Raw genomic sequence first — 24049 nt, forward strand, 5'->3', positions numbered from 1 at the left:
GGCTGAATTTGGCGAACCCCCGTGTGAGCTGCAAGCGAGGACGTGAGGTTGGTGGGCGCATGGACGCAGCCTAGCTGAGGTAGTGAGGGCCACGCCCCAGGGAGGCTGCTCCAGGGTATTCAGACGGCATCGGCCAGCACTAGCGCACTAGGCGGAACAGGAGGGGCAGAGCACCCGGCCATTAGGAGTTTCCACGTGGGACAGAGAGGAAGGAGAGGGTCGGGGGCGCGTGCGTCTCTCTCTGGCGGAGATGCCCGCGCACTTCCTTGATGTGTACCTTTGCTTGGTAATAAAGCCCTATTATGTTTCTCTGTCCCTCTCCTCCTTTCCTTTGGCTGGTCCTGTGAAAAGATCTTTCTTTTCACGGATAGACCAAGAGCCTGGATCTGAATCTGGTAACAGTAGGGAGACTAGGGGTGGGCGCGAGGATTGTGTCTCTCTGTAAGGTGGGGAGAGAAGTTCGATTACTGGCCCAGAAGAAGGAAAAGGAGGTCCAAGACAGAGACGGGAGGTCAGGAGAGAAGCGCGGGAGACGGACCCCCGCGCTCGCCAGGGTGCGCTCGGGTTAACTCCGGGTCAACCCGGAGAGGATGACCCGGCAGCCCGAAGAGAATCGCGGGGCGCGCCGCTCGCTCCTGGTCTGGGATGGAGGGTGTGGGGACGGGACCATGCTCCCTGCGCAGCCTCGTCCAGCCCCTTTCCAACCCGAGGTTTGGGAAAAAAGCGGAATGCACGCGGTGCCAAACAGACAGGCCCCCCACTACCTACTCGGACCACCCACGCGGTGGAGTCTGGCCGGCCTGGGGTCTAGCCGAGGCGTCCTGTATTCTCAGCTCCGAATCCCAAACACAGGAAATGCTCGACTCGCGGGCCTCAGGGTCACCCAGACTAGGCGGGAATCCCAGCTCCTCCACTTATTAGCTAGTTAACCCCATTTGCCTCAGTTTCCTCGTCTGAAAAGTGGGACTAATAACTGTACTCCCTTCGCAAGGCTGTTGTGACGAATAAATGACACGTACATAAAGCGTTTAGCGCCAAGCCCACTACTTACGTAATAAGTACCATAAGCAGGGGCGGTGGTCATTACTGTCACCTTCTGAAGTTCTGGGCGTGGGCAGTGGGTTTGTGCGCTGCTATGCCGGGTGGCCCCCCCAAACCACAAAGGTGCTCGGAAGCGCCGGCGCCGAACTGGCAAGCAGAAGGACCTAGGACGTGGGCGGGGGGTAGGTGACGTGGGCAGGGACCGCCCCAAGCTCTCACCGTTTCCTCCACTTACCCTGCTCCCCGAGAATCAGCCCGGGTCGGGTCGGTGTCAGGGCTAGCGAGCTCGGGCTGCCCGAGGGCGCCGGGATTCGGGATGACTTCGTGCAGGTGAGTGAGTGTCCCCGGGGCGGAGGAAAAGTAGGGGTTCCAACTTCTCCAGCCGGGCGCGCCCTCGCGCCGGGTCTGCAGTCTCCGCAGACGCCAGGGCCAAGGGAGCGGGCGGTTGGTGTCTAAATAAAGTTCATCCCGTCCCCCGCGTAGGTGGCGGCAGCGGTGAGCGGACTGAGCGTGCAGACGCTGTTGGGAGGCTCCCGTTAGGTCCCAAACGCTGCGCCCGCAGGAACAGGGAACGCTGGTTTTTCCGTGGGAAAATTCGACGTGGAGGTTGCCGCTCGTGGCCGGGAACGTGTCGCGGGGACTTCCTAGCGTGGGATTCGGGACTCGCGGCTTGGAACCCGGAGGCACTGACCAGGGTTGGGGCCGCGGTCAGGGCGACGTGGGTCTCCGGGCGCGGGGCCGCGCGCTCTCGGCAGTCGGGGGTTGCAGCTTCTGAAAACGGCTCGCAGGGGGGGAGGGACTTGGAACAAGTCGCTTTTCCTGTGCAGGCGCACGGCCGCGAAGCGGAGTTCTGTGGCCCCGCGATAAGTGATCATTATCGGGGGAAAATAGACTCGGAAGTCTAAATTAATTTTTAATAAACTACTAAGAAGGATCAGAAATACACTTTGTGCTCTTTTATCCCCAAATTTATTTTCTTTGTGTTGTTCAAACCTTGAGCAATCCTTCAAACACCGACAAGGAACTCACCCCACGGGTGACTTTTGTTCTTCAGGTTTTTGTCTCTGTCATCTTAAGGCTCCTGGCATGCGTGACTTTGGGAACAGCGTTTCTTCCTGGGGTTTTTGACTTTGTCCCTCTGACGTTCACCCCAATTCACCTTATCAACCCAGGAAATCATTACAGTGTCATGCAGTAAACTTAAAAAACGTAAGTTGATTGTTAAATTCCGTTCATTTCATTCCCTGTTGCTTTGCCTCTCACGGATTTGTCACCCCTTTTTCCCTGGGTGACGGAGCCACCAAAGATTACTCAAAGCCCATCTCTTCTGAGCAGTGAGAAGCCCAGAAAAGGGGTTAATCTCCCAGAACCCTCAAGATAGAGGCATTCCTTCCATTTAGGAAATTAACCCGCAATTGGGGTTCTCTTCCCGCATGAATTCTCCAGACCAGGAAATTACAGGAAGAGAACACAGATGAAGTTTTTGCTAAGTACAGTTTAACAATTTTAACAATAGAAGCTGATAACATTCAGTAAAACAAACAAGGTGACCTTCCATAATGCAATTTTGGAGAAGTGAAGTTGATCCACCAACAAAAGCTTGATGGTAGCAAACATTCTCTTCTTACAGGAATTTCCCAGTAATATCAATCAGTAACCTGTCTGTCTTTGAGCCAGCAACCTTGCTGTGTTGCAATTCTTTTTCTTACAACAGAGACTATAGCCAGGGGAAAATTTCCTGTCCTTTGCAAGGTTAATATTTGAAAGCGCAAGGCTTTGGAAAACCAGGCCCTGTGAAATGCATTTGCTTTATGGATACTCCACAACTCCCTATGGAGCACTCATTTATTACGTGTAGGCCATGTTCTAGATTGTACCATCAGTGGTCACAGCAGCACCCTTGGAAGAATGTACTACTCTATCTTCACTTTTCAGTTCTGGAAATCAAGGAAGGAAGTTGCCCAAGGAGCTCACTGGAAGGAAAGAGCAGTTTGTAATTCAGCTTCCCCTGAGGCTAAAGTCTATGCTTTTAGATTGTTTGGGACATTTTATTATAGTATTTAACAAATGTTTGATGATCCCATGATGTGCTAGGCATTGTAATAGGTGCTGCGAATACAACTGTCCAGACCTCTTGGAGAAGTGGCCCCGGCGTATTTGTTATCATTAGCAGTTGGAATGTCCCTGTCTCTTTCATTCAAGCATTCTTCCTCCCCAGCATCTCTCACCCCACATTCCTTAATGAGTTCTTCAAATTAACTTCTGTGTAGTCATAAATTTCTCTCTAAGTACTGCTTTAGCTGCATTTTTAACACTAACTCCCTCCTCTCTGGAACAGAATTATTTTTTGGTAACAATCACCTAATAATCGGTAATAATTTTTATTTTCTTGTTTCTTTCTCCTATTTTTAAGACAATTAACAAGCTGGCAGTTAGTAGAGCATGGTACTGACAACACCAAAGTCAAGGGCTCAGATCCCCAGACTGGCCAGCCACTAAAAAAATTAAATTAAAATCACAAACTTTTTTAAAAAAAAGACAATTAATTAAAAGTATATATAATTTTAATTTAGTTCAAAAACTAAAGTTGATATTATCTGTACTCCTTGTATTGTGAAACAATTCATAGTTATTATATACTTATATAATACTGGCCAGCTGCCACCCCCAAATAGAATTATATAATACTTTGTAATTATTATATGTATAATTTAAATAGGTTTCTGTTACTTGCAACCAAAAATTCCTGGCTAAAATATCCAGAAGCAGTGTGTATGTATCACTTTTGCCCACAATCTCACCAAATCTTTTTGGTTATTGGAAGAAAGTGAGCCGAGATGCTGGGTACCGTTCAAGCTTTATTAAAGGAAGAAGATCTGCTGGGCTGTGCTCAAAGTAGCAGGCAGCCCGGGGCTGCCCTGGAAAGGGGACAGCACCAGGTGTGGGGGTAGAGCTTATATTGGTATGTCGGCACCAAGGGCTGGCTGATACCATCAAGTAGGGTCATTATGCTAATGTGGATTGGGGTGGAGAACTGCGTCCTTGCGGAGGCAAAAGGGGTTTCTGTTTAAGTCACGAGGCTTCTCGTAAAGGGAAGGGGGGAGGAGAGGGGAGGAGGTGGGCGGTGCCATTGTGTACTTGGGCTTGTCTAAAGTGGCGCTGGTTATGTTGCAGATCTATTATTCCTGCCTTTTAAGTATAGGAAAAAGGGGAAAAGGGCAGAGGTCTCATTCTTCTGAAGCTATTTCCTGCTGGAGATGGATGAAAATATGGGAAAAATAAAAGATTGAGGTGGCGGGGTATTGATTTTGTGTGGGGAGGCTGTATTCCTCCAGGGAAGGGTCACTGATTCTGAGGGGCTGAAAGCCTACTTGCAGGGACAATTCGGCGACCTTTTGGTTGGTGAAAGCCTGCATACGTTCCTGCCTCAAGGCGAGTTACCCTGGGCTCCTGTGTGGTGATCTCCATGGGGGCCTCAGGCCCTGGGCATTGTCAGTCCTCCTCCTGGGCAAAACGGAGAAGCTCCTGTAGGGATGGCCGTGAAGCCAAAGGCTGTAGGTTGGGGACTGGGCCACTCCCTCTCTGGTGAGTGGCACAGTCAATCCCCCAGTGACCTGGCCGTTTGCAGTGAAGACAGGTTACAACAGGTACTGAGTGGCTCGGTTGACCGCATTTGAAGCAGTTCCCGGGTGGCTTGCCCCTTGAGGTAGCCGGCTTTGCAGTATGTGAGCCTTGGATGGCATTAGCCAGGAGCTGGTATTTGGCCTGATCTCTTTTACAGTTTTTGAATATCAGGGGCTGATTGGGTAATGAGATGAGTGTAAGAGGGCCATGCGTGCAGGGGAGTTTGGGTCTATACGTGTGTATTCATGTAAAGCCTCAGAGAGGCAGGTTAGGAACTCACTGGGCTTTTCAGTGGATCTCTGTGTGATCTCTCTAAGCTTGTCGTAATTGACTGACTTGTGAGTCGTCTTTTGGAGGCCGTGCCCTCATGAATAGAGTAATGCTGTTATCATGAGAGTGCTTTGTTATTATGGGTGTGGGCTCCTTTTAAAAGGACAAGTTCAGCCTCCTCCTGCTTTCTCTCTTGAGTGTACTTTCTTGCCCTTCTGCTATGGGATGTCACAGCAAGAAGGACCTCATAGGTGCATCCCTCAGTTTTGAACTTCTCAGCCTCCAGAACCATGAGCCAAATAAATTTCTGTTCATTGTAAATTTCCCAGTCTCTAGGGCTGACCCGTGGCTCACTTGGGAGAGTGTGGTGCTGATAACACCAAGGCCACGGGTTCGGATCCCTATATAGGGATGGCAGGTTAGCTCACTTGGGAGAGCGTGGTGCTGACAACACCGAGTCAAGGGTTAAGATTCCCTTACCGGTCATCTTTTATAAATAAATAAATAAATAAATTTCCTGGTCTCAGGTAGTCTGTCATTAGCAGCACATAATAGACTAAGACACTGTGATAACAAAGCATCACTACTTTATAAAAATATTTACTAAATTAAAGGGCGTAGGCTATATGTTTGCACAAGACAAAGGCCACATTTTACTAAAAATATTTAATTGTTCCTTCTGATTCTTTTCAGGCCCTCCCTGTTAAGTTGCAAGTCAAAATGTAAGCATTAAAGACACGTGCTTCCGTACAATATAGATTTTCAAAACAGAGGTCCATAACAGCACGGAATGAGATTTATGGGCAGATATTAAAGGATCACTGTGAGACCTGCTTTAAAACCACATTTGCACAAACGAGATGGATGCTGGTACAAACGCAGCAGAGGTGAACGTAAAGTGAGCGGGCAAATAACCATATAGGTCCTACTTTCAATGTTTGAAATGACTGCAGGAATAAACCACACAAGGACTAGAGCATTCCTAGTTCCTGGGATTTCAGTTCTGTGTGAAACTAAAAATATGCAAATATTGGTCTGGGTATTTTGGTATTTAATCTCTCTAAATGTCTTATATGTAAGTATTAATAAGATTCTGGCATGGGAATAGATTTGAAGAAAATTTATAACTCAAGACTGCATGATTTCAGGAAATGTCAATTGATATAAATGACAGGCACATTTTGACGCTGAACAGCAAGAATTTTTTGCTGTGTCCATATAGGACCAGGAGGCCAGGATCATGGGGCCACATTAAGAGTCCATCTGTCATATAGTTCGCATGCTACTTACTCTTCTTAAGTATCTACCTGCCTGGGTCATTTTATGTTGTATTTTTAATTTTAATTAGATCTCTTCTTTATGTTTTCTGAGTTATTGTTGTTGGCTTATAGAAAACTGTATGTAGTGGCTAAAAGTGTGGTCTGGTTTTGAATCTTGCATCCATCACCAACCAAGCGAGCAGGTTACTTTTCTTCTTCAAGCCTCAGCTATCTCATCTGTTAATTGGATGGAGTAAAAGACCCTCTTTCTTTATGTTCTTATAAGAATTAGATGAGGTAATACACACAAGGCTCTTGGCAGAGGGTCTAGAGCATACTAAATGGTCTTTATATAACTATAATTATTATTAATTTCTAATAATTTGTAACTAGCTACCCTACTAAAATCTAATAGTTTCTCACCAATGTGAATATATTGAACTATATGCTTAGAAATGATTAAGATGGTATGTTTTATGTTATGTGTTTATTACCACAATTTAAAAATGTAAAAAAGGATGGCCTATTACTCAGTTGGTTAGAAAGTGGTGCTGATAATACCAAGAAGGGTTCGATCCCTGTACTAGCCAGCCACCAAAAAAAAAAAAAAAAGTGTAAAAAGAAAAATGACAAGTGACAAACTGGAAAAGAAATCTTTGTAACTTACATCACAGATGACAGGCGACTATCTCCATACCTACATAAAGAGCTTCTAAAAATAGAGAAGAAAACCCCTGACAACCCTATGAGAGAATGCACTAGAGCTGTGGTTCTCAAGTTGTGGTCCACAGACTTTTGAGGGGCCCAGTGACACTTTGAGGGGGTCTGCAAAGTCAAAACTATCTGACATTCATGCTGAGGATGCAAAGGCAGTGTGGGCAAAACTGCTGGTGCCTTAGGTTGAATTAAGGCGGCAGCATAAAACTGAACTAGTGGTGGTTGTATGCTTCACCACCACCCACCCACAGTGAAAAGAAATTTTTTTTAAAAAATTTATTTTATTTTATCAATATACAATGTGGTTGATTATTGTGGCCCATTACTGAAACTTTCCTCCCCCCCCCTTCCCCCTCCCTCCCAGCAACCTCATATCTGTTCGCTTGTCGTAACAACTTCAAGGAATTGTGATTGTTGTGTCTTCTTCCCTCCCTTCCCCAGTTTATTTGTGTATTTATTTATTTATTTTTAGCTCCCACAAATAAGTGAGGACATGTGATATTTCTCTTTCTGTGCCTGACTTGTTTCACTTAATATAATTCTCTCAAGGTCCATCCATGTTGTTGCAAATGGCAGTATTTCATTCGTTTTTATAGCTGAGTAGTATTCCATTGTGTAAATGTACCACATTTTCCGTATCCACGCATCTGATGATGGACATTTGGGCTGGTTCCAACTCTTAGCTATTGTAAATCGTGCTGCAATGAACACTGGAGAACAGGTATTCCTTCGACTTGATGATTTCCATTCCTCTGGGTATATTCCCAGCAGTGGGATAGCTGGGTCATATGGTAGATCTATCTGCAATTGTTTGAGGAACCTCCATACCATTTTCCATAGAAGCTGCACCATTTTGCAGTCCCACCAACAGTGTATGAGAGTTCCTTTTTCTCCGCAACCTCACCAGCATTTATCGTTCAGAGTCTTTTGGATTTTAGCCATCCTAACTGGGGTGAGATGGTATCTCAATGTGGTTTTGATTTGCATTTCCTGAATGCTGAGTGATGTTGAGCATTTTTTCATGTGTCTGTTGGCCATTAGTATATCTTCCTTTGAGAAATGCTTATTTAGCTCCTTTGCCCATTTTTTATATTGGGTTATTTTGTTGTTGTTGTAAAGTTGTTTCAGTTCCTTGTATATTCTGGATATTAACCCTGTGTCAGATGTATATTTTGCAGATATTTTCTCCCACTCTGTTAGTTGTCTTTTAATTCTGTTAATTGTTTCTTTTGCTGTGCAGAAGCTTTTTAGTTTGATATTATCCCATTTGTTTATTCTTCCTTTGGTTGCCCATGAAAAGAAATTTTAAAAAGCCAGTTCACCAGCAGAATATCCTTGCTGAAACAGTAAAAACTATTGATTTTATAAAATCCCAACTTTAACTCCTTTTTTATGTGGTGCATGCAGCCTCCTGCTTTCCCAAATACAATGGCTGTTGTCTCAAGAAAAAGCACTTGTGCGTTGCGCTTTTTTGTTTTTTTGCGGCTGGCCAGTTAGGGATCTGAATCCCTAACCTTGGTGTTACAAGGCTATGCTTTGACCACTGAGATAACCAGCCAGCCCCTTTGGTGCTTTTATGATGGAAACCTTTTTTACTTGAAAGAATGACTGATAAATTGTGATTATTCAGACTTATGCATCTGGTAGATATGAACCAAAAATATGGACCAAATAATTCTGTCACTTCAAGAAAACAACTGGCAGTATTTGTTGCCAGTGCTAAAATAGAAGCTTTCAACAAAATTAAAACTTTGCAAAACTTCTGTTCACCACCATGAGTTTGACAGCTTCTCGATATTTAAAGATTTCTCTCATGGGACTTGTGTTGATATTAATGAATTTCAATTCTTGATACTGCATTATGAAAGGTATCAAAATTTGGGAGATCTGCATAACTCAATGAACCAATATTTTCCACCAATGTGCATGATGTTGTAAAATCATGCATGGATAAAATGTTTATTCAAAGTATAGTATTACCAGTGGATTTTAATGTAACAGTACAAAAACTCATTGATATGGTTTCAGGTTTCACATCACAACTAACCTCTGGGAAACTTACCTTTTCTTGACTTTTGGCATAGTATCAAAGATGAATATTCACAATTATCTGAAAAAGCCATTAAAATATTTCTCTCTTTTCCAATTGCATATCTGTGTGAGGACATATTTTCCTTATATACTCCAACAAACAACATAATACAACAGATTGAATACAGAAATAAATATGAGAATTCAGTTATCTTTTGTTTGTTTGGGGGGGGGTTTCTGGCTGCTGGTGGTATGGGGATGGGAACCCTTGACCTTGGTGTTATAACACCATGCTCTAATCAACTAAGCTAACCGGCCAGCTCCAGTTGTCTTTTATTAGGTTAGACATTAGATAAGCAAAAATGTAAAGTAATGCCACTTTCTCCTTATTTTTTGTTTTGAAGCATGTAGTTATTTTTAATAAAAATATGTTATTTGTGTTAACATGTAATGGGTTTATTATTTTTACTTTTCAATGAGTAAATAAATGCTAAATTCCTCAATTTTAATATCCAAAATGGTAATTATTGATAGATATAACCCACAAAAACAAAAGCTCTTTGGGGGTCCTCAATAATTTTTAAGATTATAAAGGAGGGGCTGGCCAGTTAGCTCAGTTGGTTAGAGCACAGCCTTGTAACACCAAGGTCACGGGTTTTGATCCCCATACCAGCCAGCTGCCAAAACAAAAACCCTAAAGTTTATAAAGGAGTCTGAGATCAAAAAGATTGAACTGCTGATGTGGGCATTCATCATTAAATGGCTGCTAATATTGCAAAAAAAAGAGAAATGATGAGATATGTCCTGCCTCCCCCACAGAGGTGCATACACCATCACCTGTGAAGTAGTTTCGTCAGAAAATCAAACCTGCATCTGGTTGAACCTCTTGATCTAACTACCAGTTTATGGAAAGTAAAGGGGACAAAGGAACATGACACCAGTGGGCGGAAATCAGCAAAATCTAGATGTGGAAAATCTAAACTATAGGATAAACAGCACAGTTCCTTCCACAAATAAATTGCAATGAAAAATAAATGCAGAAAAGAAACTTAGGAGACATATCAACAAATGTATGAACCTTCTTTGGATCCTGATTTGGTCCTTAAAAAGAAAGAAAAAGAAAATGGGGGAAATTGAAACACTGTGGGTATCTGATGATATTAAGGAATGATTGTTTTTTAGCTGTGATAATGGTAATGTTTCTCTCTCTCTCTCTCTCTCTGTGTGTGTGTGTGTGTGTATAAGAGTTCTTATCTGTATCAGTTAAGTCTCAAGCAAAGCAGAACTTCTATGAGTATTATGGAATAGGAAGTTTATCATAGGAACTAATGCAATTGTGGGATGAACTGGGGAAGCAAAGGTCCGACAAAAATCAAAGTCACTAACCAACCTTGCTACAGGTGAGTGAGTTGGAACTTGCAAGAATCTAGAAGCATCTATTTGCTGAAGTGGAATTGCAAAAGGAGTTGATGGAAAAGTATATGAAAGGTCGTTGGTTGTGGCTACCAACACTGAGTTCAAAGAGGAAGTTCTGGTAGTGAGTCAAGGGATATTGTTGGTCAGGGGATATTGGGTTATTAAATTGCAGGGCCAGTAGCTGGGAAGGAGTACTGGATGCAGAATGAAAAGAGGAAGAAGTGAATGGAACTTGCCAGCCCCTCTGCTGTCCCTCACTTCTTCCAAAGAAGGACACCCTCAGAGCACAGTGACTGCTGGCTCTGCTTCTGCCTCCCAAAGCCTTTGCAAATTTCTCTTGTGGTCATCCATAACCTGGCATCATGCAGGGAAGAGAATTCCAGGAAACGTGGTTCTAGCTCAGTTAAATTGAGTACAAAACTACCACATTATCCTTCAGAGAAATATATGAGAATATTTACTAATGAAATCATATGATGTCAAGATTTGCTTTAAAATGATTTGGGAAATGAGGGAAATAGGTGAAAATACAGATAAATTCATTTTGTTCATGAGTAGAAGGTAGGTGATAGGTATGTGGAAGTTCATTTTACTATTCTCTTTATTTTTTGTATATGCTCGGAACTTTCTAGAATTAAAATAAAATTTTTAATAAGCTTTTGTCCCCCACCCCTTGCATTTTCCCCGTTGGAGTATCAATAGACTTATGGGCTTTATTTTATTCAGTGTGTTATGATTAATTATAGTCATCGTTCTTGTTGATGCTCCAACTGTCCCAAACACGGTTTGTAGAAGTCCCTTTAAACTGACTCCTCTTTCTTTTGCCCTGACTGTGGTCATTTTTGATAGCTCCCTTTCTCCCTTTCACACCCCAAACCCATAATCAGCCATTTCTCCAAGGAGCTCTGGTTTCCTTTAGAGGGGAGTAACATTTAGAAACCAAGATCCAGGTGTTAGGGGTACTCATTATTAGTGTGGTATCATTTCTTCTAGGTCCTTTCTTAAATGGGGAAGGTTTAACAAACTAAGAACAGATATTGGATTTTATTAAATGCTTTTAAAATCATCTATCAATATAATCACACTGGTTTTTCCCTTGACCTGAATTTTCACTTGCTGAAATTTATTAATAGATGGCATACCACTGAGTTATCCTTGCACTCCTAGAGATAACTCCATTTATTAATGGTGACTTGTTCATTTAACATATCATTGCATTCTGTTTGCTAATATTTATTTAGCATGTTTACATCATTATTCATAAGTACTTATATTTGCATCACTATGAAGCTGTTTTTATAAACCAGGCTGGAGTTGTTTATTTGGGAAATATATGGATTTGGGACTTTTTGAAAGAGGGAATGTGTATGCCTTTAAGAACTTCCTCAGTGATTTTCACATTATAGATCTGTTTAGGTCATTTATATTTTTCTGGAAAGTCATCCCTTTCATCCAGGTATTCAAGATCTAGGCTTCTCTTTCTGTCTCTCTTCTTCTAGTCTCCCCTTTACTCCTTCTCCCCTCTCTTCTCAGTTTGGGGGACCAGGATAAACTGATAAATATCTTTGATTCCCAATGATCAGTTCCTGAGAAGGAAATTCTGATTGATTGGCCCAGCTCAGACAAGATGTTCACCCTTGGTCCAATCAGCCATGACCAGGAGAGTACACATAATACACACTAGACTTGTGGGTGTCACCTGTGTGAGTCAAGAGGAACCTCTTAGAAAAGGGAGGTTATAAAGTATACAACTATCCCAAAAGTTGTCTCCTCCTTTAGCAATGAAGCTATGACTCTATTTTAGTTTTATTCTGAGTCACCAATTTTTACTTGCATTAAGTCTTTGTTTCTGCTTTTCTTAGATTTGTTTTGCTGTCCTTTTTCCAACTTCTTACTCGAATGCTTGTGTTTTGTGATTAGAAATATGTATTTAAAGCTTCAGGGCTGGCTGGTTAGCTCAGTGGGTTATAGCACAGCCTTATAACCCCAGGGTCATGGGTTCAGATTCCCGTACTGGCCAGCCACCAAAAAAAAAACACGCAAAAAAAGTTTCAAAGTTTCCTTTCAGTATAGTTTTAGCATGTTTTGTAGTGTGGTATGTTTTTAAAATTATCTTTATATTCTTGTTCTGATTGTCCTTGATTCAAGAGTCGCTTTGGAGAACTTTTAAAATTTTCCACATTTTTGGGTAGGGGGCTTGTTATTAGGTTATATTTGAATTACATTGTCAGAATACGTGATACGAATTATTTCTACTGTATTACAGTTTTGTTTTGTTTTGTTTTAAAGATGACTGGTAAGGGGATCTGAACCCTTGACTTGGTGTTGTCAGCACCACGCTCTCCCAAATGAGCTAACCGGCCATCCCTATATAGGGATCCGAACCCGTGGCCTTCGTGTTATCAGCACCACACTCTCCCCAAGTGAGCCATGGGCTGGCCCTTATATTACATTTTCCTTATGTCCTAATATGTGGCTAATTTTGGTAACTGTTCTAAGAGCTCTTTCACAGAACAGGTATTTTATCATTTTGTTGCTCTACTGCTTTATATATTTTTGAGACTTGATCTTTTAAGGACAGAGAGGTCATGTTAAGAGTCTGTGGACTACCCTTGTGTTTCTAATACTTCTCCTTTCATATCCTGCCATTCTTTGCTTTATATTCTTTTTTTTTTTTTTTTTGGCTGCTGGCCAGTGCAGGGAATGCTCTGTATACTTTAATGCTACTGTTTAGTGAATAAAGTTCATAACCACTGTGTCTGCTTTGTAGATCATTCGTTTGATCATTATAAGTGGTCCTTTTTGTCCTGTTTAATAGTTTGCTTTTTGTCTTGACTCTGCTGACGTTAGTATTACAAACCTTTTTCTTCCTGGTTGCTTTTGCCTATCCTTTTATTTGTGTGGTTTTTCTGAGTTGCAACTTGATTCTTTGCTCCTTTATTTATCAGAAACCAACTTTAGTGACCAGTGTAAAATAGAGGTTTAACTTACATTTTTCCTCAAGTTAAGATTCCCGTGTACATCACATCATCAAACCATTTATTATCTAATCAAGAGAAAAGGTTTTAATGTAATTTGTTCTCTTGTGTCCCAACAGTTCTAGATCGCTGTGGCTCCTCAAGATGTCAGTCTTAATCACGGGACTTGGCATTGTTTTGTTTATGTTCAGAAGTGTGCCCCTTCAAACAAAGCTCAGCAGCCTCAGTCCCTGGTATCCTGCTCCAGATGTCCAGACGCTGAAACTTCTACCCGAGGAACGTCTCAGGAACCTCTTCAGCTACGATGGAATCTGGTGAGATACTGAGTATTCTCTCTTCTGCCTTAGTCTGGACATCTTCCTTCCTTGTCCTGGGGTGTATGTACCCTTCCCTATTACAGACAGTTCCCCAGCCTTCCTGAAACTTTGCTGATTGCATAAGTGATTCCAAATTGTGGGGACCAGGGAAAGGCCGGTCTGTAGGGCACAATCTCTGTTCTCTACAGCACTCAGCAAAATCCCTTAAAACTTTGGAGGGCCTATTTGATCAAAACTACAAGAAAAAGGTTGTCTTTCTGTCCCCTGCCCTCCTCTTCTATGAGGCTGACATGCCACTGACTTTCATGTGGCTCTCAGGTTTAAAGAAGTTATGTGCAGGGGATAATTCGAGAGAGGGGGTCTCTTGAGCCTTTATTGCTTCCTCCTTCCCTCCCTCCCTGTGTCTCTGTGAGGGGCTGCTGCTGGGGATTCCAGGGTCTCAATCCAATGGGACCAGCTGGATGTGGGAAAGGAGGTTTTTCATGGTAAACAACACAGTGGACCAGACCTCAGTTTCCCTCTCACCTACCATTCCACCCACCCAATCCATGTTTACAGTCCTCTTGCTTGTTTTAGGCTGTTCCCGAAAAATCAGTGCAAATGTGAAGACAGCAAATGGCGGGGAGGTTACAACTTTCAGGAAGGCTATGGCCAGAGCGACCTCCCAGCGGTGAAAGCGAGGAGACAGGCTGAGTTTGAACACTTTCAGAGGAGGTAATGCACACCACGAGGGCTCCTGGCTGTCGAGGCAGAGTGAAACCTTTCCCTGTGTCCTGAGGGCATGGGTCCCAAGAAAAAAGGAAGGAACTCTCTCTCCTGCAGAGGTCCCTGGGAGGAACTATTAAAAATAAACCAAGGAATGGGAATTGAGGCACCAGTTATCTCCCTTGGCACAGCCTCCCTGCACCCAGGCCACAGTAGCAAGTGACATCGTAGTCATCACCAAGTTTCAGTGTTTTATTCATTTATATGTTGAGAATATACTGTCCTGTCTGCTATCATTGCTATGACTCTCTCTGTATCACTTTATTATTATTATTATTACAAGGGGTATAAACACTCAGAGTGTATCAACTGGGATTGCTGGTTGAAAAGGGCAGAATTTGATTCTGGCTGGCTAATATCAAAAGAGAATTTGTTGGAAGGATGCTGGGGCCTCACCAAATCCATAGGTAGAAGAATGACCAGGCTGGAAAATCAGGCAAGAACCGAGGGAGCACTGAAGGGCTAGACAGCCTTCAGAGCCATTGGGTCCCCGTGTTGTCGTTGCCTCTGTGATGAACTGTGCCTGGGTCACTGCCTCAGTGCTCAGTTGACTAAGCTTAAGTCATAAATTAAAAGGAAGAGAAAGGGCGAATCAGATCCCTCTGAGTTTGATTTTTGGGATCTCCCACTACCCCCCCAACTACCTACAAATGTAAGGCTCCCCGGAACAGAGACGGGAGCACGCACAGGAAGGGGGTGTTGTTAAAAGCCAGAAAGCCAGTGGAACACACAGGGGACTCTGGCATGCATTTGAACCCTGGCACACCTAGCTGTGTGAGGAGCAGCAGGGCTCAGTGGTAACAGTGCTGCCGTGAGGGCCAGACTGGCTGCATTCAGGTCCTGCGTTCAGGTCCTCCACGTCCCAGCTAGGGGACCTCAGGCAAGTTCTCAGCCTCCTCTGGAAAGTGGGGATAATAATAGTACCTAACTCCTAGAGTTATCGTGAGTATATAATGAGTTGATAGATGGAAGGGACTTAAAACTGTATCAGGTTTGTAGTTGTCATGACAATCGTTTATCGTCACCATCATCATGATTATCCTGTTCTCGGTGAGATTATAGGATAGCAGAGGAGATAAGAAAGGTATAGAGAGAACCATGAATCAATGTGATAAGCTCTCGCCCCAGGCAGGGCCTGTCCTCCCATAGCACCCACTGCCTGCCTCCTGCCGGGACGGTTCCTACTGCTTGTCCCTCCCCTGGTCTCTCTTTGCCACTCTTCCATGAGGTCTCTGTAGCCAGAGACTCAAAGCACCTGGCACAGTGGCTGACACAGAGTAAGGCTCAATAAATATGTGTAGAACCAGCAAATGGTGTGAAGAGAAGCACAGAGAAGTGTAGGAAGATGGCTTTTGTGTCTGTCCTCCAGCAGGGAACACCTCAGGTGTGTAAGTTGCAGGAGGCACCTGTTGGGGCAAGGGGGACCAGGGAGAGGGGTTTGAAGAGGTGGAGAGGGTGAGATTGGGGAGGGTGGAGGAGGTTTAAGAGGACATGAGGCGTTGACTGTTGGGAGGGGCATTGGTCTCGAAGGAGCTGGCAGAAGGAATTAAAAGAAGGAACTGATGATAAGGAATTATAAGAAGGAACAAGGAAGCCTAAGGAGCTGGAGGAGGCCCTGGACACGTTCTCACTGTCACCTCCTCACCGGTGAAGGGCCCAGCTCTCTTGGGATAATGCCAGGCAATACATGTATGAACGACAGCAAACAGAGCCCAACAACGGCAATGATGAATGTGAACTGGGTCCCATGCCAGACGGGCAGGAGACGTTCAGCTTCCCCCAGTGCCTCAACTCTTTCTCATTTGGCTGATGAAACACCCTCAAAGAGCTTACAGTATAATTGAGAGCTTACAATCAGTGCATCCACCTCCAGGGTCAAGCGTCCCTTCTCCACATGACATTCCATATGCTGCCATGATTATACACAGTGCCGGTATCCAGTGTTAAATTTGAGTGAAAGTGGTCAGTCAGTGGTCATCGAATGTATTCAGCAAATTGTGTGGCAGTTGAGTTCAAAGCTTGGGGTTCTAATAGTACTTAGAGTGACATGGTATGTCTTAGGAGGGAGAGCAGCTTCCAGCTCTGAGAACTGAGAAAGGAATATTCAAGAAGAAGGCAACATTCAAAGCCTGTCTGTATCTCTGGCACTGAACAGGTGGCCTAGCATTCTAGTTTTTGGTGTCTGGGCTTGGGTCTGGGTCACCCCATCCCCCTCCAGGACTGGGCTTGACATCTCTACAGGGCCTGGCAGTCAGGAAATGAACAAATAATGGGGCATGACATGAAGTGTGGCTCTGGGCAAAGGGAAGAGGAGCAGTTCTAAGGACAAAGCTTCGGGCACTAAGCAGAATGCGGTAGATCTAGATACAGTAATGGGGAAGGAACCCTATTATTTATTAAGTTAAAAAAGCAAGATGCAGAAAGTTTGTACAGTATACTACCATTTGTGTTTTTAGAAGTGGGGTGAATATTTGTGTGAGTATGTGTGTAGCTGTGTTTATATATGGTTTGCAGTGTTTGACAATTTCCATAGTGTAAATACTCACACCCTGGCTGATTTCAAGCTTCCAACGTGTTGTCACTGAATTTGGAGTTGGGAAGAAATACACAGTAGGTCACCATTGTATAATATCTCTACCCTACACATACAGGAGATGTAAACAACCTCAAAGACAGAGATAATAGTATACCTAGGAAGTGATGAGTTTTGAGTGTTTATTACCTTTGTTTTTATTACATTATATTTAATTTCTGGTGTATATATTTTTATGTTAATGGCTGTCTTTAGCAACCGGCATGCAAAGTTTCTGAAAATTCAACAATTGGCTCTCATGAGCGAGTACAAGCCAGCTCCGGCATGCCACCACATACATATGTCAGGGACTGCGTGTCCTCCGTCCCTGGATGAAGGCAAGGGGACACAAGATTTTGCCTTATGAGTCCCTTTCACCCGAAGTGTCCAAGTTTACCAGTGGACAGAGGGCTGGGCCCAGTCACTGAGGCACAAATATTCATGCAGTAGCTAACATTCTGGCCACCAATTCAGGGGTGTTCAGGAGGCCCCAGCTCTGGGACAAGTTTCCTTTTACTCACTTCCCCATGCTCAGGAAGAAAGATTCCACTCGGGGAATAAAGGTGTCTTTCTCCTTACCCCAACCCTTCAAGGGCTCAAGACCTTCACTTTTTCCCCTTCAGTCTGAGGGACCCCTGCCCCCCAAGTCGTAACTACACTTGGAGAGAAAAGCTCCATCTGCCACTTCATGCCAATCCTTTGCAAACCATTACAATTCTGTGGCTTCTTGATGGACTGGGGCAGGTCTGGAGCTTGTAGGATGGCTAGAACTCATACCTGGGTTTTTACCTGGGAAGACAGGTGTATGCCAAGCTGTCACAGCTCAGGCCATCTCATCTCTGGTAAGTATCAGCTGATAGGGACCAGCTGGCTCTCAGGCCGGGAGGGTGGACACAGATACTCTCAGCAGCTAACCATGCCCCTGCCCCAGATCCTCCCAGTCCCATTCTTAGCAAAGCACACCAATCACAGAAGATTGCTTCCACATTCTTTGTCCAACACACCCTCTTCCTCTGGGTTTCATTTAGCATCTTCAAGTTGGAAACCTGCCTGTCTCAGCAAGTACAAACTTGATTGGCCTGTATCAGTTGTTCCCCCAAAGTTTTTTTGTCCCAGCACACTTGGGGTAATAAGCCACTCAATGAGTCCTCAGTAACAGCAAGTAATGATTCCTCCAGGGATGCCAAGCAGGGGACTGGGTAGTAGAAGGGATTGTGTAGTTTGAGAAAACCCTTTTAGAGAGCCTCTTATTTCCCTTTCCCCATGCCTCAGCCCATCAGGTAGAAAATCACTGCCTTGCATTAATTTCCAGAGCAACAGGTCTATAGGGATTCCCAAATCCTAGCTAAGCTTCGTGTCTTGACACTGCTATCTGATTGATGGAGCCTGTGGGTGGGACTATAGTTGTCCTATCGGCCCAGGGGCTCTGTGAGAGCTACACTGTCCTCCATGAGACTGGAAGTTTTATGCATTCAGAGGCTATGTCTCCTCCCTTAGACTGGGTGCTCCCAGGGCTGGGACTCTTGTTTCCTTCTTTCGATTAGGGGTTCCTTGAAGGCTGGCACTGCCCTTAGCAGGATGTCTCCAGCTAAAGAATAACCCAGAATCTTTGGCTTCCTGTCAAGTGTTATATAAGCTATACAACTCTCTGGGGTATAAAATGGAGATGTTTCATAATTTATATGCTATGTGAGGTAACCCAGCAAAAACTCCTGAAGACCACATCTATTATCCTCTGCCAGAGGGCACATGTCTGATGTGGGAAGGAATGACCTGGGGATCCACATAGGATGACCAATTTAGAGGATGTCTGTGCCTCTTAATTATCTATATTGCTGAAATTATGAATGGAGCTTGATACTGGGTAAAATCTCTGCTTCATTTAAGTCTGATTGGTCAATCTGATCCTGTGTGTTAGCTCCATATTATACTTCAATTAAAAAGTAGTACATGAGGGGCTGGCTGGTTAGCTCGGTTGGTTAAAGCACAGTGTTGATAGCACCAAGGTCAAGGATCCAGATACCTTTACCTGCCAGCCGCCCCTTCTCCCCCAACAAAAAATATTACTTACTAACTCTCCCAAACTAACTGGCCAGCTTCCCCCGCCCCCGCCACCTTTTTAAACTTTTAATAGCTACTGCAAATTTCTCTCAAGAAAGCCAATATTGAGCTGGCCAGTTAGCTCAGTTGGTTAGAGCACAGTGTTAAAACACCAAGGTCAAGGGTTTGGATCCCCATAGCCAGCTGGCCCCCCACCCAAAAAAAGGCCTATATTAATTCATTCTTTCATGAAGATTGGGTGGGTATAGTACCTTGCATACACCTTAACCAACTCTTGCTGTAACCAAATTTTAAAACTTTAATGAAAAAGGTATTTCATTGATTTTTAAATTCACATTTCCCTTATTGATACTGAAGCTGATCATGTTTGATAGTTTATTACTGTTTGTACTTCCTCTTCTGTTAATTGCCTATTTATGACCTTTTCCGTTTTAAAATTTGTCTTTTTCATATTCCTATAAATATTCACTGCGGTAGTCTAATCTTTGTTCAAGGTAGTGTAAGTGATATCCTTGGTTAAACTGAATCCCTGAAGGCTGCATTTCAGCCGTGTTACCTTAGTCCCTAAAAGACTCTGTCTCACTGGATTGTGTTATGCGGGTTGTGTTGTTAACAACAACAAAACCATGTGAAAATAGTTACTGTGTTTGTTCTAAAAATATCGAGATAACAGCCACTCCCATATAAAGTTTCTTGTCATGTAGATTATTTTTTAGCTCAGTGCTAGGAACTTTCACTTCTTTTCGGGTATTGGCCTGCTGCCCCCTTTTGATAATTTGGACAGTGTACTGACTGTCAATCACTCTAGACCCTGGCTACCAGCTAGTTCAGATGTGACTTTGGTGTTCAGTAACTACAGCTGGGTTGGTCCCTATGGTCTGATAATTTAATTTCTTCTTTTTTTTGGTCATGGTTTTTATTTTTTTGTGCTTGTTGTGAACTGCCTCAGAACGTTGTGAAATTAGGGGTTTGGGGACGTGCGGAAATAAAGGCAGTGGGGCCAGAATGGAGGGGAGACGGGGACAGTCTACTTCCAATTTCTCAACACTGGCAGGGCAAGGCTCTGTGCAGAGGCACTGCTTTGAGAACTAACCAGGAACCATGATCAGGGCAGCTGCTAACGCTTCCGTTCTCCTTCAGAGAAGGGCTGCCCCGCCCACCGCCCCTGCTGGCTCCGCCCAACCTCCCCTTTGGGTACCCAGTCCACGGAGTGGAGGTGATGCCCCTGCACACAATTCCCATCCCAGGTAGGTACGTCACATCTTGAGAGGACCCGGGCAACGTTCTTACTCTCAGGCAAAAGGAGGGAGCAGAAGGGAACCGTCATCTATGGGGTGCCTGCTGTGTACTCAGCTCAACGCAGGAGGCATGATGTCATTTCATTCAGTGTTAGCCTCACTGTTTGCACAGCTGGGAATCTCCCATAGTTGCTGTAACCTCCCTTGGGCTCCGGGATAACATAGAACAGGACAGATAACATAGAACATCTGTGTGCCTCAAAGAGCCTTAAGAGATAGTTGGCTTTTTGGTGTCCTCCAGCATCATGGGAGCAGACAAAGCGTGAGCCCATCTCCAGGAAGTGCACTTTGATCAACACTTTTTTTGGGTAGCTGGCCAGTACAGGGATCTGAACCCGTGACCTTGACATCATGCTCTAACCAACTGAGCTAACCAGCCAGCCCCGGGAGCGCATTTTGAAAAGAATATTTATGTTGGTTAAAATTGCCCTCTGCAATGGATTTTTATGCACCCCTCTAGTTCGACATCATATCCCTTATCAAAGCAAAGTGGAATATTATGAGAGACCAGAGGTATGAGCCTGCAGGTGCTAATGTCTCTCCATGGTGCAGAGACATTGGACTCTGTGGGCCTGTCCTGTGGACTCTCCTGCTGTGTGCTCTTGGCATCTCCAGGCAAACAGCTCCCCCACCGCCCACGGGCCCTGGAAAAGACTTCCCGTAGGGTCTAGGTGGTGGTGACACCTGGTGATCTGGCAGGTCTTGTGGATCCAGCTGAGTCCCTCCAGTCCAGCGCCAGTGAGCAAGATATACCCAAATTGCACAAACCAAATTACACAAACCCACCCATCAAACAGGTAGTGATGAGAGGGAGTGCCTGACACCGAAGGGAAGGGATGCAGGGTGTGGATGGCTGGCACTCCCCACCCGGAAGGAAACTCAGGATGCCAGAGTGGTGACTGAACCACGTTGGACAGGGGATCAAGGGGAGGGGAAGCAGGACCGAGCCCCAGCCCTGAAGCTCAGTGAGCCTGGCTTGCCTCACCTCCACAATGGGCTCCCTCCCTCTTAAGCTGACCTTACAACAACCCAATTTCACAGATGGTGAAAGTTTAGTAAGTTATCTAAGGCCTCAGAGAGAGGACGAGTTTGAATGAGAATTTGAATTGGTCATGTAAGAACAAAGATAGTAATTGTACTTGTGGTGAATCACTAGTATTTTTGAATAGCCATTTTAAAAATGATTTTTTTTTTTTAAGATGACCGGTAAGGGGATCTTCACTCTTGACTTGGTGTTGTCAGCTCCACACTCTCCCAAGTGAGCCACAGGCTGGCTCTTAAAAATGATTTTTTAGGGCCGGCCCGTGGCTCGCTCGGGAGAGTGCGGTGTTGAGAACACCAAGGCCCTGGGTTCGGATCCCATATAGGGATGGCCGGTTCGCTCACTGGCTGAGCGTGGTGCTGACAACACCAAGTCAAGGGTTAAGATCCCCTTACCGGTCATCTTTTAAAAAAAATAATAAATAAAATAAATAAATAAAATAAAATGATTTTTTATTTTGGATAATTCAATTTTTATTGTGGTAAAATATACATAACATAAAATTTACCATTTTAACTATTTTTAAGTGTTCAGTTCAGTGGCATTAAGTACACTCACATGGTTGTGCAAGTGTCACTACCATCCATTTCCAGACTTTTTCATCATCCCCAACTGAAACTTTATACCCTTTTAACAATAAGTTCCCATGTCACCTTCCCCCAGTCCCTGGCACCCACCGTTCTACTTTCTGTCTCTCTGAATTGACTATCCCAGGCACCTCATGTAGAGATGATTCATTATCCATTACTTCCTTCCCTTCAGTAAAACAGAGCGTCTTCAAAAAGTTCATGGAAAGATTGGTATTGTCTTTTAAGCCTATTTTTCCATGAACTTATTGAAGTTCTTTTGTAGAGATACCCCAGAAGGGACTGAATTAATTCACAGCACTGAAGGCTGAGGATGGGCATCAGAGGGTTTAGAACTGTCGGGTTTGGGAGAGACCCCATTGAATACCATCTAGCAGAGCCCTGGGAGAGGGGAGTGTACCAGCAAATACTCTCGGTAGGAGGTGACACTTTAAGGGACTTGCAGATGTGTAGGAGACTTGGCGTTAGCTCAGATGGTGCCTTTTGTCCTTTTCCCTGTGTCCTTTAGGTCTCCAGTTTGACGGACCAGATGCCCCCACCTACAAGGTAAGAGTCCCCTTCCCAGCCCCTTTTTGCCCTTGGCATTCTGTCCTCATTCCCCCAAGTGTGGCTGGTCTCTGCCTTCGACAGAGCCCCTATCCAGATTAACTCTCAGATGGGAACCCAAGGAGGGGAGAGGTGGCAGAGTGTGAATAGAATTCATGAGTTTTTCAGCCACGGGAGTGGCTAGTTCCAGGGAGGACTTCAAGACCACACCGAAGATCCAGGCCACCTCAGATGCTATTGCCACAGCCATGGGCTCCTACATTGTATTGCCTCTGTCAGGCCAGCAAGACAGAGGCTGCTCTGTGCCCTGCCTTACTTTCCCCACTTAGTGTAGCTTCAAATCAAGGTCTTATCGAGGTATATCCAATCGGTGGATAAATCTCATCCGGAACCCTAACCAAAAGGAGATTGGGACGTCCGTCCTCTGCGTGCTAGACAGAGGTTGGAATGGGTGATGAGTGAGCCAATCAGCCAAGCTCCTCTGCCCCCCAGAGGCCTTCTCTGTCCCCTGGGCAAAGCCCTCCACCACCTTGTCACTGTTTCTCGTTACTCTATGTTTTCTTCTTCGTGGCTCTTACTGGTACCTGAATTACCTTATATGTGTGATTATATGTCTATGCCTCTCTTCCCCACTAGAATATAAGCTTTTTGAAGGCAGAGAGTCTGTCTGATTCACTGTTTTCCCAATGCCTGGAACTTGGTTCTTAGAAAAATTTGTTGACTAGGTTGGCCAGTTAGCTCAGGTGGTTGACCTTATAACACCAAGGTCAAAGGTTCAGATCTCCATACATGCCAGCCTCCAAAAAGGAAAATACCTGTTGAAGGACTAGTGTTTTCAGTAGGAGCGACATAATCCAGTTGTAACGGATTGAATTATGTCCCCCCAAAACTCGTTGAGGCTTGAATTGTCTCCCAAGTTTTATGTATTAGAAACTTGGCCCCCACTGTGACTGTTAAGAGGGTGGGAAATCTTATTATGGTCATTGAAAGGTGGAGGCTTGAAGAGGTGATTGGATTGTAGGACTCTGCAGTAGTGAATGGATAAAAAATGATGGTCAGGGGCGTAGGTCTGAGGGCTGTAAAAAGGGAGGAGATCTGTCTCTCTCTGCTCTCTCTGCTTCTACCATCTTGCAATGTCGCCACCGTCAGATGGACTTTAGACTTCCCAGCCTTAGAAACTGTAAGCAATAAATTTCATTTTCTTTATAAATCACCCAGTTCAGTGTACTTTGTTATAAGCAACAAAAATGGACTAATACACCAGTTTACTTTTCATAAAGGTGCCTGACTGGTGGTTGTAGAAGACAAGAGAGTAGCCTTAGAGGGTGGCAATGGGGATGGAGAGAAGTGGACCAATTCTAGCTGCATTTGGAAGGTAGAACTCATAGGACTTGCCACCAGACGGGCTGTAGGTATGAGGAAAAGAGCAGGATAAGGATGACCTCCCTTTGGGGTCTTGAAGAGTTGAGTGGGCAAAGGTGCTATTCACGAGGCAGGGAGAACTGAAGTGAGGGTGGGAAACAGG

At 44.3% G+C, this 24049-nt stretch overlaps 1 protein-coding gene across 1 annotated transcript in view; it reads left to right on the plus strand.

Moving 5' to 3' along the window:
* Positions 1 to 1303: 1303 nt before the first annotated feature.
* The window catches only part of B4GALNT2 (beta-1,4-N-acetyl-galactosaminyltransferase 2 (SID blood group)), a 44948-nt gene continuing 22202 nt past the window's right edge, over positions 1304 to 24049 (plus strand). Inside the window, exons 1-5 of the mRNA XM_063112631.1 lie at positions 1304 to 1371; positions 13456 to 13650; positions 14230 to 14367; positions 20192 to 20298; positions 22487 to 22524. Coding sequence (XP_062968701.1) covers positions 1358 to 1371; positions 13456 to 13650; positions 14230 to 14367; positions 20192 to 20298; positions 22487 to 22524 — 492 coding nt within the window. The 5' untranslated portion in view covers positions 1304 to 1357. The remainder of the gene's footprint in view (positions 1372 to 13455; positions 13651 to 14229; positions 14368 to 20191; positions 20299 to 22486; positions 22525 to 24049) is intronic.

This window comes from Cynocephalus volans, chromosome 10, assembly GCF_027409185.1.
Source record: "Cynocephalus volans isolate mCynVol1 chromosome 10, mCynVol1.pri, whole genome shotgun sequence".
Taxonomy (NCBI): Eukaryota; Metazoa; Chordata; class Mammalia; order Dermoptera; family Cynocephalidae; genus Cynocephalus; species Cynocephalus volans.